The sequence below is a fragment of the Urtica dioica genome, chromosome 2, assembly GCF_054948205.1.
Source record: "Urtica dioica subsp. dioica isolate 48M chromosome 2, U.dioica_male_clone48M_v1_H2, whole genome shotgun sequence".
Classification (NCBI taxonomy): Eukaryota; Viridiplantae; Streptophyta; class Magnoliopsida; order Rosales; family Urticaceae; genus Urtica; species Urtica dioica.
The window spans coordinates 40,497,771-40,512,473 of record NC_142757.1 but is presented as its reverse complement, the minus strand read 5'-3'; the positions used below and the strand labels follow the sequence as shown (position 1 = coordinate 40,512,473).

The following is a 14,703-nucleotide window of genomic DNA, read 5'->3' as shown; positions in this document are numbered from 1 at the left end:
TCGTTCAGACGAGCTAGGCCTGGGCTGAGGTGAACTCAGGCGCGCAATTAGGCTTAAGGCCAACTGACATGTTGCCCAATCTGCATCTGCAAACTCACAAAAGTGTGTGAAAAAAGCAATAGAAAAGAAAAAAAAAAACTATGGCCTAGATTGGACCTGACATGTCAGAGAAGATGATGTGTTGCTTGTAAGTGTGAAGCACGAGGAGAATAGAGGAATTAGCATGTACCATGTATGTCAAGTCTTTGTCGTGTGATCGTGAGATGTAGCATTTTGCCAATCAAACTTCTATAGTGAGTTATATATGGTAACAGATCACCCTCTTAAACATATAGAGTGTGTTTTGGATTCATATCATTTGAAGAGCATACGGTCATTGACTATCAACAATCCATAATCTAGCAAGTTCTTAACTAAGGAAATACTTGTGTAGAAGTATAATTTACCATATCAATGATCATAGTATTAATCAGCGTAACAAAACACACATATATACAAATAAATTGTATAGAAGTTAAAAAGTTAATGTGACGGTTAATAATATCAACTATAAAGGTAGACGAGGACGAATACAACAGTGTTCATCAGAGACAAGATTAGCGATCGTCGGAGGAGAGATTAGGTTGCGTCAGAGTGGTCAGAGTGGAGATGGAGAGTATTGCTTTGAAATCGCGAATATCACCTCTTTTTGGCGTTTGCAGAATATGGCAATTTTATGAGAATTAGGTTTGGTTTTAGTGTTTTTATGGAGAGGTATAATAGGAATACGTTAAAATATATATATATATATATATATATATATATATATATATATATATATATATATTTGGCTATTCTATTAAATAAACGAATTGTTGGGCTATTATTTTAAAGTAGGTGAGTTATTTGAGCTAGTTACTCGTAGCTCGTCTTTTTTTCTTCGTAATAAGATATCGTTATCAATGCAGGAATGCCTAATCGCTGAGGGAGAATTTAAGGCAACACGAGTCCAAGTGTCAATCCAGCACCGAACTATATTGGTGTGGAATTGGTAATATTGGCGGCGGCAATATCTTTAATTGTTTATGGTAGCTGTTTTTTTGTATTTTATCGTCAGAATTACGTGCATAAATTTGTTATTCCGAGAATAGTATTTTTATAAGTTGTATTTTCTTGATGTTTACAATTTTTTTTCAAAAAAAGTTATTTACTGTTTTAGGTTCTATTTAATTTTATTTATTGTTTACCATTTCATATATATATAAAAAATTATAAATAAAAAAAAATCTAATATAACCGCTATTTTAAACATAATCCAGCCTGAATTTTCATAATTATCCTTTTTAAGAAACACCTATAAACTTGTCTATTTGTAACTATCTATAAGAACCTGACTATCGAGCATTTCTTCAAATTAAACTACACTTGACTCAGACTATATCTTATGTTGTCATCTAATATTTTTTTAGAAATATAATTTTGTAGCATTTTTTTCGGCCTTATTTGTGACCAAGTTGAACTCCCAGAAAATCAACCATCTACTGACATTTTATATATTAATCTAAGATCATACTTGTTTATACTTGCTAGTTTACAAATTATTTAAACCCTTCTCTATTTTATATTCTTGAATAAGAGTGTGAAGGCCAATAATTCTGAAGCATCTGTACCCTTTTTAAAATGGTTTTGTTTCCGATAAGAATATCTCATTGGAATCATCTGCTATGCAACTATTTATTTATGTAAGAAAACTAAAATGTGTCCCAGTTCTTTGTGATCTCTCAATTTTTTTTATATTTTTTTAATATTTTTATATCGAAATAACAATCTAAGATATTATCGATGCAGGAATGGCTAATCATTGAGGGAAAATTTTAGGCAGCACGAGTCCGAGGGCCAACGCAGCACCGAACAAAACGTGTAGTCTCACACTAATACTTTGCCATAAATATCTTCTCCTTGTCCTGCAAAAAAAGAAAAGGGTACACATTCTCACCTTTATTCTTTTTTTTTCTCCACAAGGATCAATAGTTCCGAAAGATTTCTTGCTCACCTTGTCGTTCTCTTCGATGAAGGTAAATAATAGTCTTCCTGAGGGTATTGTTAGGGCACACATAATCTGGAGACCCGAACGATTCGGTAAAAAATTTTGAAGCGATAATTTGAATAGAAATTCACTGCCGGTTTGGTTACTTACGGTGCAAGTAAAAGGAATGTCGTTGGTGAGACCAAGAGTGAGAGTAAGAAGATAGAGTCCGGTGACTGCCAACTTCACTATCTGTGAACCTTTTTCTGTTTCAATCCTAACCTGAACGCACACACATAGGAGTACTTTTTAGGTCTGTTTTCTTCAACATTTTTCCCGGTTTATGTTGAGAGTCTTAAGCAAGTTTCGGTCCGAAAGCCGAAGTGGCAAACGGTCCGAAGGCTGCGAAGCACAATGGCTCGCCGAGTCCTTTGTCTCCCAGTCGACACGGCGGACACTACAAAAATTAACAATAATAATAATGAAATCACGGAACGAGAGTTTTTTTTTCTTCATTTTCATGTGAAAACGGACTATTGAAAATTTTCGAGCAGTTACGAGTAATATACTCCGGTTTATTTTGGAAATTGATTGCAATAGAATACGAAAAACATGAGCACATAGAGTAGAGAGGATTCCAATGTGCCCTGTAAGTATCATATTTTGTTGCACAGCATTCCTTTTGGCACGACCGAGTCCATTTGGATCACATAAACTATATATGGTTTATATTTTACCTGATAAACGTAGCCACATAGGATCGTAGAAGCAGGCAACAGAATCGCGTGCTTGCTTCCGGCTTGAACCGATACCAAAGTCAACAACGCAAAACCAGTTGCTAGCAACACATACAAAGCTACGAGCATCCTTGTACGGCTATACAAAAATATTGTTGAATAAAAAGAAAAAAGAAAAATCGGCTGCAAAAAGTCTTGAGAGAATTAAGTTTTTATTTTTATTTTCTTTACCTGCCGATGATGTTCACAACTGATTCTTTCTTGAGAGAAAAATCGGCCGTGCATTTATCGAAATCATAAACATCATTGCTATGAAAAGAAAAAAGAAGAAGCAAAAGTTGAGAGAAAAAAAAAATGTCGAGTTTTCATGGTAAATTTGGTATTGCACAAGTGACTAAACAAAACAATTATGTCCCTTTACCTTAAGTTTAACCAGGTTATGATAAATACCGAGGCAAGCAAGAGAAGAGAATAATGCGAGGCTGAGAACACGTCCGTGGAACACCGAAGCAGCGCTACCGACCTGTTAACGACCATTTCAGACGACGATTAAAATGGTGTGATTTTAATACCATGTTAAAAGTTGACCTAACTCACCCAAAAAACTAGCTAAAAGTGGAGGATTGCCAATCAACGAATACATTATCAAGATAACCAAACAATATTTTATCAGAAAACACTATAGATACTACAAATTTTCCGAGCTTCAATAAATGTTTGATATAAAACTAACTGTTAGAGGAACTAATGCGACAGATCGGGTTCTTTACGATCTTCGCCTTGAGCCGCAAGGAAAGCTATTGGAGTGCTGCGATTCACTTGCTTGGCTTTCAGTCTTGTTTTAATGAACAATATTCAAACCTAGATAAGAGTACGGCCTGAGAGAGGGACTCTGAGGTCATTCATTGACATTAAACTCAATTTTCTTCGGTCGCTCTCGTTATGTGTGACATTGGCCGTTTTGACTAGTTAATAATACCTTATTTAATGTAATTTATTGGAATACATGCACAGACACTCAGGCTGTATATTTAGATGAACCTTGTTTGTTTGTTTATTTATAAAGAGACTAGTTTTCAGCTCGCCCCCATTCACTATAATAACTAGACAATTTTTTAACAGTTCATATAACTGATTATATATATAATTTAATTTTTTTTATTAAATAAAAAACTCTGACGTGGCCCGAATCCTTCGAGCCCTCCTACCATCCCAAATGTACCTTTATTGCCACCAATGCTCCTTCCTTCTTATTGATCGCCCTTACCTTCCAGATGATCTCCGACCACTGGCACGACAATGGAGAATGGAACTCTTGATATTACGAAGAAAAAAAAATTAGACGAACTAAGCCACCTCAAGCGTTAAGATTGCTATTTATCCAACGTTTCATAATAGTTTCAAATATAGCAACCGATGATGACATGGTAAGATTAATCCCCATGGCTTTTACGTAAATAACCTTTTTCTATTATTTTATCCTCGTTAATTTTGGTTAATGGCTAAAATATAAAACTAACAGAACCCTGTCTATTTAGCAAAACTTAAAGAGTGCTATTGGCTAGTTAGTTACTAAACTTAAGTTGCTCTCATGCTTGGCATCCCCGCTTGCTCTCGTGATATCGACAACTGCCTCAATGTCATGATTTAAATGATGCATAATACTATGTTAAAAGTGGCTATCACGTTGCCTGTACCAAAACCTCGAGCTCAAATTCTTCCACTAATTCTTGGTGTTAACAACTTTGGAAGCTGAAACTTACACCGAAGATCAAGATGTTCCTTTGAGGGATCCCCACCAATGACGCCCTCGCGAGACAAGATTATTTCTAATAATGTGTGCCCCTTCAGCCCTCGAAACTCTCGTCTACGTTATTTGGACATGCCCCGACGCCAATGATATTTGAAAAAGCTGCAATCTCGATCACATTCGACCTTCTCTTTACAATAGCCAGAAATCTAACCCCAAAAAGTTTCAGATTCTTCCCCGTCCTCGCTTGGTCTTGGTGGAACTATCTCAACCAAGTCCTCAACGGACAAAAGGCGATCTAACCCCTAACCCCTGGTTTTCCTTGATCAGAACTTTGGCATCCTCAAAAAACTCAACACCCAAATCGGTTCTCCACACTCTCGAGCCGCTCTCTCCACCTCGGATCGCTTCAAATATTCCCTCGCCTCGACGCTGTCGTTTGCGCTCACATCAGCCCGTCCCCTCTTTGTTGCTCTCGCCAGCCTCAACCTCGCTTGAGCCCGTAACATTAACCTCATCTCTGTCTTTTTCTGATTGTCTCTTCGTCATCAACTTTTTTTTTTATCGGATACAATAAGTCCCACCGCCAAACTCAGTCTCGTAGTTGATGAAGCCAAGTACCTCTCCTTGGAGTTCACTTCTTGCACGTTCTCCTTTTGCCCTCGCGCTGAGAATGAACCAGCTCACCTTCTAGCTCAGTTTTCTTTGAATTTTGATGTCTCTCCTACTCGGTAAAATGTTGTTCCCCTCTACTGATATGCCAGCAGCTCTTGCTTATAAGCACTTATTTGATTAGTGAAGAAAATTAATCATTCCTACATCACATAATGTGTAATTAATTACGTCAAACATTTAAGCACAAATAATGAGGAATAGCTTTTAAACTTCAATATCGAAGACTTTGTTTTATCTACATTCACGAGATTGAGCCGATACTCTTATACAAGAAGAAACCTCACAAAAAGTAGTGCTACCAAAGTAAGGCCCTTTGGGGTTAGTTTACAATTACTTAAACCTACTCTATTTTATACGTTTAATCTGTCGTTAGAAATTTCAAATGTTCACGAGAAAGAGTTTACACCCAAAACTCATTCATCTTCCCCGGTTAGTCTTTCTTGGTTAGTTTTCATATATACGATATCAGAGTGGGAGGACTAATAGTTCTCAAGCACCAACAGTTTCCTGACCATTTTTTAAATACTTTGGATTCCGAAATGAACAAAAATATAAACCATAAATCAGGGTAGTTTAAGAAAATTTAACAGCAGAATTTTGAAATTTCATTTCTTTTTTCCCTCAAATATTTCTTTGCTCTCTCTCTCTCTCTCTCTCTCATTATTTCGTCTCATTCGTGGAATCTGCGGTGCAATGCAATTTTTATGTGCGAAGGCAAGTAAAATGTGTCCATGTTCTGTGTGATACCCCAAAATCTTGCTGTTTATTTAAGTATTTTAATCATATAACAATCTAAGATATCGTTATCGATGCAGGAATGGCTAATCTTTGAGGGAGAATTTTAGGCAGCAATAGTCCGAGGGCCAATGCAGTGCCAAACAAAGCGTGCAGCCTCACACAATAATACTTTCCCATAAATATCTTATCTTTATCCTGCGAAAAAAAAAAAAAAAAATCATTTTACACAAATAATAGAATATAGATTCTGAAAGACTCTCTTGCTCACCTTGTGGTTCTCTTCGACAAAGGTAGAGACTAGTCTTCCTAAGGGTATCGTTAGGGCGCACATAATCTGGAGACACGAAACGATTTGGTAACTATTTGAGGCGATAATTTTAATAGACATTCACCGACGGTTTGGTTACTTACGGTGCAAGTAAAAGGAATGGCGTTGGTCAGACCAAGAGCGAGAGTAAGAACATAGAGTCCGATGATTGCAAACTTCACTATCTGTGAACCTCTTTCTGTTCCAATCCTCACCTAAACACACACAAAGTGATTGCTTTACCGTAACGTTCTGTCTCTTCAACATTTTCTCGGTTCTTGTTGAGAGTTTATGCAAGTGTGACTCACCAGAGGAGACAATTTTCCGACAGCCAGGTCGTCTTCGATCTTCAAAGTTTTCACACACTCGTGAGTTAGTATGTATGATTGTTGAAAAAAGCTGGTCTATTTATCCTGAGAAACAGAAAGAAAAAAAAAAGGAATTACCTGATGGAAGTGGCTACAGAAGAGGATTAGAGTTGTGGTGAGGCCGACGAGAGACGAAGCCGATAGAACCGAACGCGTTAACGGATTGATAATGCCGCTGAGAGTATATATGTAAATATATATATATATATATATATATATATATATATATATATAATCAAGACAAAAAAATAAACAAAATAAACAACTATAAAGAGTGATTTTGTGACACCTTGTACCGGACTGAAGCAAGTAAAAAGCTGAAGTAGCGAACGGTCCAAACGCTGCGAAGCACAACGGCTCGCCGAGTCCTTTGTAACTCAGTCGAAATGGCGGACACTTCAGAAAAATATAAAAATAAAATCAATGACATCATGAAATGAGATCTTATATTTTCCAGTGAAAAACGGTCCAACGGATATTTTCAAGCTGTTGCAAATAATATCAATACAAGATCACACAGATATACGCAGAAAATTTCAAACGGGTGAACAAAAAAACAACGGGCAGATGAGAGAAAAGAGAAATCCAAGAGAGAGTATAGACAAGGAAAATCATCAGTGAAAGTGACAACTCTATCCGAGAAAAATTCAAAATTGATACAGGAAGACCAAATCCCCCAGCCACAACTATGTCCTATAAATATGTATATTTTCTTATCACGAAAACTCTTCACGCTTTACACTTCACCTGATAAACGTAGCCACATAGGATCGCAGAAGCGAGCAACATAATTGCGCGCTTACTTCCAGCTTGAACCGAGGTCAATGTCAACAAAGCAAAGCCCGTTGCTAGCAACACATAAGAGACTACGAGCGTCCCTGTACGGCTAAACAGTACATTACGCGTTACACAAATATTGTAGAATAAAAAATGAAAAAAAAGAAGTTAAAAAAAATCAGAGAAAAGAGGTTGACTTTTTTTTTTTTGTAATTTTCTTTTTACCTGCCGATGAGGTTCACGACTGATTCTTTCTTGTTCTTATCGGCACCTGTATCGAAATCATAAACATCATTGCTGCAAGAAAAGGAAAAAAAAAAAAAAAAAAAAAGACAAATTTTTAGTACTCATAATGAATTTTGCTATTGCACAAAGTGATTAAACAAAGTTATTTTTTTTCTTTTCTTTCCCTTTACCTTAAATTTAACCAAGTAATTATAAAAACCGAGGCAAGCAAGAGAAGAGAATAACGCGAGGCTGAGAAAACGCCCGTGTGGAACACCGAAGCAGCGCTACCGACCTGTTACCGAACATTCCAGACAATGAGACTGTATGAATACATTCCCACGAATGAACATGTGGAGCGTGAAGTTTCTAGGAATCAGTATTTATGGGTGGCCCAACATTGAAATCGTATGATTCTGCTGCCATATTATAAGTGGACCTAATTCTCATCTAAAAAACTAGCTACAAGCAAAGGATTTCTGACAGGGATGGAGCCATAAAGGCAAATAAGGGGGCTAATATGAAAATATTAAAATCCAGGGGCCGACAAAAATTTTAATCCATGCCCAACAAATATTGGAATTGAAAACACTATGGACACTACAAAAAAAAATGAGAAATCTTGTGCCAGTGAGTGAGTGTGTGATATGATCAAACTTACTGTTAGAGGAACTAAAGCGACAGAGTATATCGGCAGCTTGATCGCTCTCCATATCAGGGTCGGCGTGGAGATTTCTTCTTCTTTACGATGTTCATCGATGGTGCTGAATTTAGAGTCTTGAGCATCGGCGAAAGCTCTTGGAGTGCCACGATTTGCTCGCTTGGCTTTCAATATTATTGTGAAAGTCTTAAGGAGAGAATTTTGTTGAGTATAGCAGCTTGACGATGACGTCTTCAAACCCGGATAATAAGAGTATGGTCTGATAGATGTCATTTATTAGTCCCTAAAAAATTATATTGTCTAACTTCTGATTTCTTGCTCGTTCAAGCAAAATCTTCAATGAGTTTTTTTTTTAAATCTCAACATGAATTTAAGAAAGCTATGGTGGAAGTAATGCTCAAATGAAAAATAATAATAATAATAATAATAATAAAAGATAAAGCCTTGCCTGTTAACAAACTTCTTGCTTAGAATATAGTCATCGAGTTTCTTCAAACCAGAGCCGGGACAGAGATTGCAAAATTTGGCTGCCATTAATGACACTGCAACGGCAATATTATCTACAAAGAGAACAAAATATTAAATAAATTCTAAGAGAACGCTCAAAAAAACCTTTTGAGAACTTGCCATGAATACTCAAAAGCACAACTTTATGCAAATAACCTGAAAGAAATCGCCATCATCTGTGTCCGTGGAACAGAAATGGGATTCTGGGATTAAATTTTGGTGTCGAAGTTAGAGCAAGAATTCATGCTCATTCATTGACAGTTCTGATTTTTTTCAGTCGCTCTCTGTGTGTGACTTTGGTGTTGGTTAAAGATAGGGTAGTGTAGAGCCATTTCCAAACTTGAAATTGCAAATTAGTCACAGTTTGAGTAATTATTGATTATTAGCCACACGACATTATTTCCAAGCGAATAAAGACTGACTTACCCCTCTATTAATTTTCAGCCAACTAACTAATACTCATTAATATCTGCATTAAGAAAAAATGAAATAAATGGAATTAATTAATAACGCGATTAAATAGCAACCGTTTACACGATTTGAAAAGAAACTCAAAACGTCAAAAGGCATTCAACACAAAAAATACGCAGAAAAATTTATTACTAATTATTATCAATTGACTATTAAAATCATAAAGCCAAAAAGATATCTTTCTAAATCTTTTATTTTATTTTTTTTGGAAATTTTGGTTAATAATTGAAACTTCTTGAAAATTTTTAGAAATAGTTGCAAATGCACCATCACCATATTGCCGTCTCACCGTTGTCGCGTAACCTGTAGTCGTGCAGATCTGTGAGCTTAGGTCGCTGGTATCTGGGACAGTACTTATCGATGCCAAACGAGCACCACCCTCCAAGGATCGTGGCAAGAATTCGTGCGGCTCTGGCCGTGTCCCGTTGTTTATGTTAATAAGAGAGCAAGAGAGGAGACGCAGCTACGATACCGCCAAAGCCAACATGATCTAGTGCCACAACGTGATGGCCATGTACGAGTCAATATTATGTTAATAAGTGATAATAGCCAAGTTTATGCAAAATAGAAAGACTGGAAGTAATAGTATATTAATAGTTGTTAATAACTAGAAATTAATAACTAGAATTACAGGTAAAATGTGTTAATAACCGATAATAGCTATATGTATAACTAATACGGTTAATTATTTGTTAAACTTGGAAATTAAGTGCAAGTTAATTATTGTCGTCATAACGTTCGTGCTCCATGAGGCGGTTGGCCATCGCTGCTACCTCGCCCTTGATTTCGTTGTCATCGACGCGTTGTCGACATTCGCGTTGGTCGGCCACCGCAATCGCGAACGAGCAGTGGTGGTTGTTGCAAGATAACTCAGTCCGCATCTGGCTCTGGGTTTCCATACACACAAACGGTTTTCATAACGCTTATTCAGATTCACAATAATTTCATAACGCTAAAAGGAAACGTGTGTATATAAATTGTAACTGATTCCTATAAAAAAAATGAAAACGTGTTTATATAATTTGTAATTGTTCCCTATAAATTGTAACCGTGTATTTCTATTAAAAGAAACACAAATCGTGTAATATAAAAAACAAAACAAAACGTAATATTAGGAAAGGCTAAAATGGAAACAAAACGTAATATTAGGAAAGGCTAAAATGGAAATTTCAACCTAAACTAATTAGTGACATGTAATCAAAATGGCTAGTTACTTAAAAAAACTGAAACGTAGGCTATACTGAAATATGTATGTTTAGAAAGACTTAGTCAGTTAGAAAACTCTTAAAGATAAGGTAATCTATGAAATTATTTTAATCTGAGTTGGCACGTTTTGACTAGTTAATAATAACTAGTTCAATGTTATTTATTGGAATAAATGTACAGATTCTTCTTACTGGGGGTTTTATTCTTTTTTTATTTTTTATTTTTTTTTTAAGAAACGGGTTCTATTCTATTTAGTTGGCCGTTGCTTGTCTATTTCCAAGGAGAAAAGAGAAACTAATAAATGCTTGTTTTTTCTTTTATTTACCTATATTTCTCTTCCACTATCTTTCAGTTTTGATGTGCGTTTTTCTAGCTTCGGAGACTTTTTTATGTTAGCATAAGAAATGTATTGTTTATCCCTATTGTGGAAATCAAAAAGTAGTAAATGCTTGTTTTTATTTGAACTAATGACATTTTTAATCCCTGAACTATGTCGTGTGTAACAAGTTGGTCCTTCGGCGAAAAAAGTTGTAGGATCGATACCTGGTGAATGTGAGAAAATCACGTATGATCTTTCTGTCTAATTTATCGTCTATTTAGACATAAATATGCTGACGTGACTTGATCGACTAGGGTAATTAAGTAATTTTATATTTCAACCGATTAAATGTAACCTATTCGATACATTTTCCCCAAAATATTCAAATTGAACGATAACGAAAATCACGGTTGGCGGCTGTGAAAACCCTAATGGCGAAGACGAAGTCGCCGGCGACGAAGATGCCGGCGGTGGCATTTAATGGAGGAGCAACATCGAGTCGAAATACAACCCCAGTGCAGTCGGGGGGTGTTACGGTGAGAATGAATGAACTCTCAAAAATTTTTGGTTAGTTTTAGAAACTTGAAAATGATTTTTGGAGACCATGGGGACCACTTTTTTTTTTGTTGTCGTTGGAGTGGGGTTTAGCCATATTTTTTGGTCGGGATTTGTCTGGGACCACGCGAATAACTTGTTTATGGTTGGATATTATTTGGAGATCACTGGGACCACGCGAATAACTTGTTTTTGGTCGGATATTTTCGGGGACCATTTGTTTGTTTATTCTTTCTTTGTTTTGTCTGGGACCACTGGTGTTTTATTGTCCCCTGATGCATATTATTTGTTTATTGAATATTCTTGTTTATTATTGTCAAGTAATGGACTGATTTTTGTCCTCTGATTGTTTTGTATATTGTACCCAGATGCGTTGGTCAACAGCTTTACGTTACAAGTCCACCATGGTGGGTCAATGGTATTTGATACTGATGGAACTAGATACGTTGGAGGTGACATAAGTCCTCAAGAATTCACAGATTTAGACAAGATGTCTATCTTTGAATTAAATGGGATTTTGAATGACCTGGGTTACGCATCTGCTCCAACATATTTCTTGAAGTCAGGTACGAGCGATTGGATGACTTTTGTTGAAAATGATGAGTGCTTGATTGAAGATATGGCTGAGATATTGAAGACACAGTGGGAGGTACACTTGTTCTGTTCTCACCCACTTGACATGACTGAGAATGAGGAGCTATTACGTGCCGGTGATGAGCTAATACCTGTCGTGGAAGAAGAACAGCCAGAGCTTGAGGTTGATGCTAACAATGAGGTTAATGATGATGAGATGAGCGGTATAGACACAGATGAAGAAGCTCCAAAACAACCCGGTGAGGCTGAGTTAGGGTTCGAGTTGAGCGGGGAGGACATTCAAGTTGATGGGGCAGCAGTGGATCTTGGGCTTGCTGGGCTAAAGGACAAAGGAAAGCATATTCTCGATGAAGATTTTGATCCGGACAGTGACAGTGAAGACGATATCAACGCTGACTTTGGAGGGTTCGACACAGATTCTGAAGAAGAGTGTGAAAAAGAAGATGACAAGTTCTGGAACAAGCAAAACCCGAAGAAGAAACTGCCACGATTTCAAGAGTTTAGAGAGGAAGCTGATATGGGTAATGTGACCCTGAAATTAGGATTGTCCTTCAATAGCTCGAAAGTCTTCAAGGAGGCAGTGAAAGAATACGCTATCCGCCAGGGTAAGGACATTTATTTAAAAAAAACGACAGTAGACAGGTACGAGCTGAGTGTCATGACAAAGGCTGCAAATGGGTTTGTTACGCATCAAACCTGGGGACTAGTAATGGTGTTTTTCATCATTAAAACATACAACTCTGAACACACGTGTCCAAGGGTCAACAAAAACAGATTTGCTACCTCGGCATGGCTTGCGAAGAAGTATATGCAATCTTTCAAAGACAGTGAATCATGGTCCGCCCCGGACTTCATGAATCGGGTTCAAAAGGATTATGTCCTTGAATGTAACAAGATGAAGGCGTATAGAGCAAAAAGGCTTGCGACGAAGGCCATTGAAGGCTGTAATAAAGAGCAGTACGCGGCATTGTAGGACTACGGAGCGGAGTTGAAGCGGTCAAACTCGGGGTCCACTGTTGAAATTGAAGCAGAATCTGGTCCTGATGGTAAGCCGGTGTTTAAAAGGATGTACATTTGCTTTTAAGCTTGCAAATTAGGATTCGATCATTGCCGACCTGTGATCGGTGTCGATGGTTGCCATATCAAAGGTCACCACACCGGTCATTTACTCTCAGCAATAGGTATTGATGCGAACAATTCCATGTTCCCTATCGCGTACGCGGTTGTTGAATCAGAAGGAAGAGCTACTTGGAGTTGGTTTTTAAACTTTTTAAAAGAGGACGTGAAGATCGACAACGAACACCATTGGACTTTCATATCGGATAAACAAAAGGGATTGCAAGAAGCGTTGAATGACCTATGGGAAGAGGGATCGGTTCAAGGTGAGCATCGACACTGTGCCCGCCATCTTCAGGGAAATTTCACTAAGGTAAATGAGTTTATTTTTTGATGTGCTTGAATTATGTTTATAGACGTGTATTTTATCATTTTTTGTATTCAATCTCATGGACTCTGTTTATGACATGTATATACAATCTGTTTGAATTCAATCTGAGCATCGACACTATGACTCAAGTTTTGTTTTAGACTGAAATTTTATAAGAGTTGGAATTATAATGACAGGTTTTTAAAGGCCAATTTATGAAGACCAAGATGATGGCCGCTGCTATGGCATACTCAACTTCACGCTTTGAGGTTGAGTTAGAGTTAATCATGGCCGAAGATGAGAGTGCTTACAATTGGTTCATTGAAAAACACCCTCAACATTGGGCAAGGAGCCATTTCCGGCCAGGACCAAAGTGCGACATCTTACTCAATAATCGGTGTGAGAGTTTCAATGGGACTAGATCAGTGCTAATGGCTCGACAGAAACCAATTTTGTCGATGTTGGAGCGGATTCGAATGTATATACTCCAAAGGTTCACCAAACAGAGATTGGCTGGGGATAAGTGGAATGGAGAAATTGGGCCTCGGATTTACAAGATATTGGAGAACAATAAGGTCCTTAGTGCACATAACATATCATATTGGGCCGGAGGATCCGATTACCAAGTCTCGAACATGTACGGGTCAATGTACGTAGTGAATTTAGCACGCCACTCATGCCCAGGTAACAGATGGAATCTTTCAGGTATTAATCTACTCATATGTCTTACTCATATTCATGACTTAGTTCAACACATGATTAACACTTATTTCTTGTAGGAATACCGTGTGCTCATGCTATAAGCTGCATTTGGCACAAACACGATGATCCTTTGAAATATGTGTCAATGTGGTACAAGAAGCCTTGTTATGAACAAACATATGTTCAAGGGATATGTCCTATTAATCCCCTAGAACAATGGCTGCGAACAAGAAAGACCCCTATGTCCATGCCACCGAACCGAGCCAAACCCGGAAGACCAAAGAAGCTTAGGCGAATCTCTCATGACGAGGTAGTTCCAAAGCGAGGTACAAAAATGACAAGAAAATATATCATGTCACGGTGCTCAAAATGTGGGAAAGAGGGCCATAATATGAAAACATGTTTCAGGCGAGAAGAAGAATCAAGGGTACATCAATTTCTGCAATAGCTATAATAGTTGAATTCATTATGATTTAGTATTGACTACGTACATTTCTGTAATCAATTTCACAGAGGCATGGAAGAGCATCACAACCACCATCATCACAGCCTTCTCAAGCTCAGCCACCACCATCATAGCCTTCTCAACCTCAACCACCACCATCACAGCCTTCTCAACCTCAACCACCACCATCACAGCCTTCTCAAGCTACACAGCCACCACGACTATCACCGCCTTC

General features: G+C 37.5%; 2 protein-coding genes across 3 annotated transcripts; both read right to left on the bottom strand.

Annotated features, from left to right (window-relative positions):
* Positions 1–1,712: 1,712 nt before the first annotated feature.
* LOC149404735 (2-carboxy-1,4-naphthoquinone phytyltransferase, chloroplastic-like) lies at positions 1,713–3,279 on the bottom strand. The gene is given in 7 exon segments (XM_089607654.1): positions 1,713–1,907; positions 1,909–1,943; positions 2,033–2,314; positions 2,385–2,462; positions 2,743–2,881; positions 2,974–3,051; positions 3,164–3,279. Coding segments are annotated over 7 exon segments (798 nt in total). The 3' UTR covers positions 1,713–1,837.
* A 2,607-nt stretch (positions 3,280–5,886) lies between these two features.
* On the bottom strand, positions 5,887–9,089 carry LOC149404734 (2-carboxy-1,4-naphthoquinone phytyltransferase, chloroplastic-like). 2 transcript variants are annotated; one of them, XM_089607079.1, is made up of 12 exons: positions 8,907–9,089; positions 8,704–8,803; positions 8,244–8,502; positions 7,774–7,877; positions 7,583–7,654; positions 7,328–7,466; positions 6,870–6,976; positions 6,659–6,755; positions 6,521–6,559; positions 6,317–6,427; positions 6,174–6,239; positions 5,887–6,100 (listed from the first exon to the last, which is right to left on the bottom strand). In XM_089607079.1, the coding sequence occupies exons 2-12, from the start codon at positions 8,775–8,777 to the stop codon at positions 5,960–5,962; spliced, it is 1,209 nt and encodes a 402-aa protein (XP_089463205.1). In that variant the 5' UTR covers positions 8,778–8,803; positions 8,907–9,089; the 3' UTR covers positions 5,887–5,959. The 2 variants fall into 2 exon arrangements, with proteins under 2 accessions (XP_089463205.1, XP_089463204.1); XM_089607078.1 differs by having other exon boundaries at positions 8,692–8,803; positions 8,907–9,088.
* Positions 9,090–14,703: the final 5,614 nt, after the last annotated feature.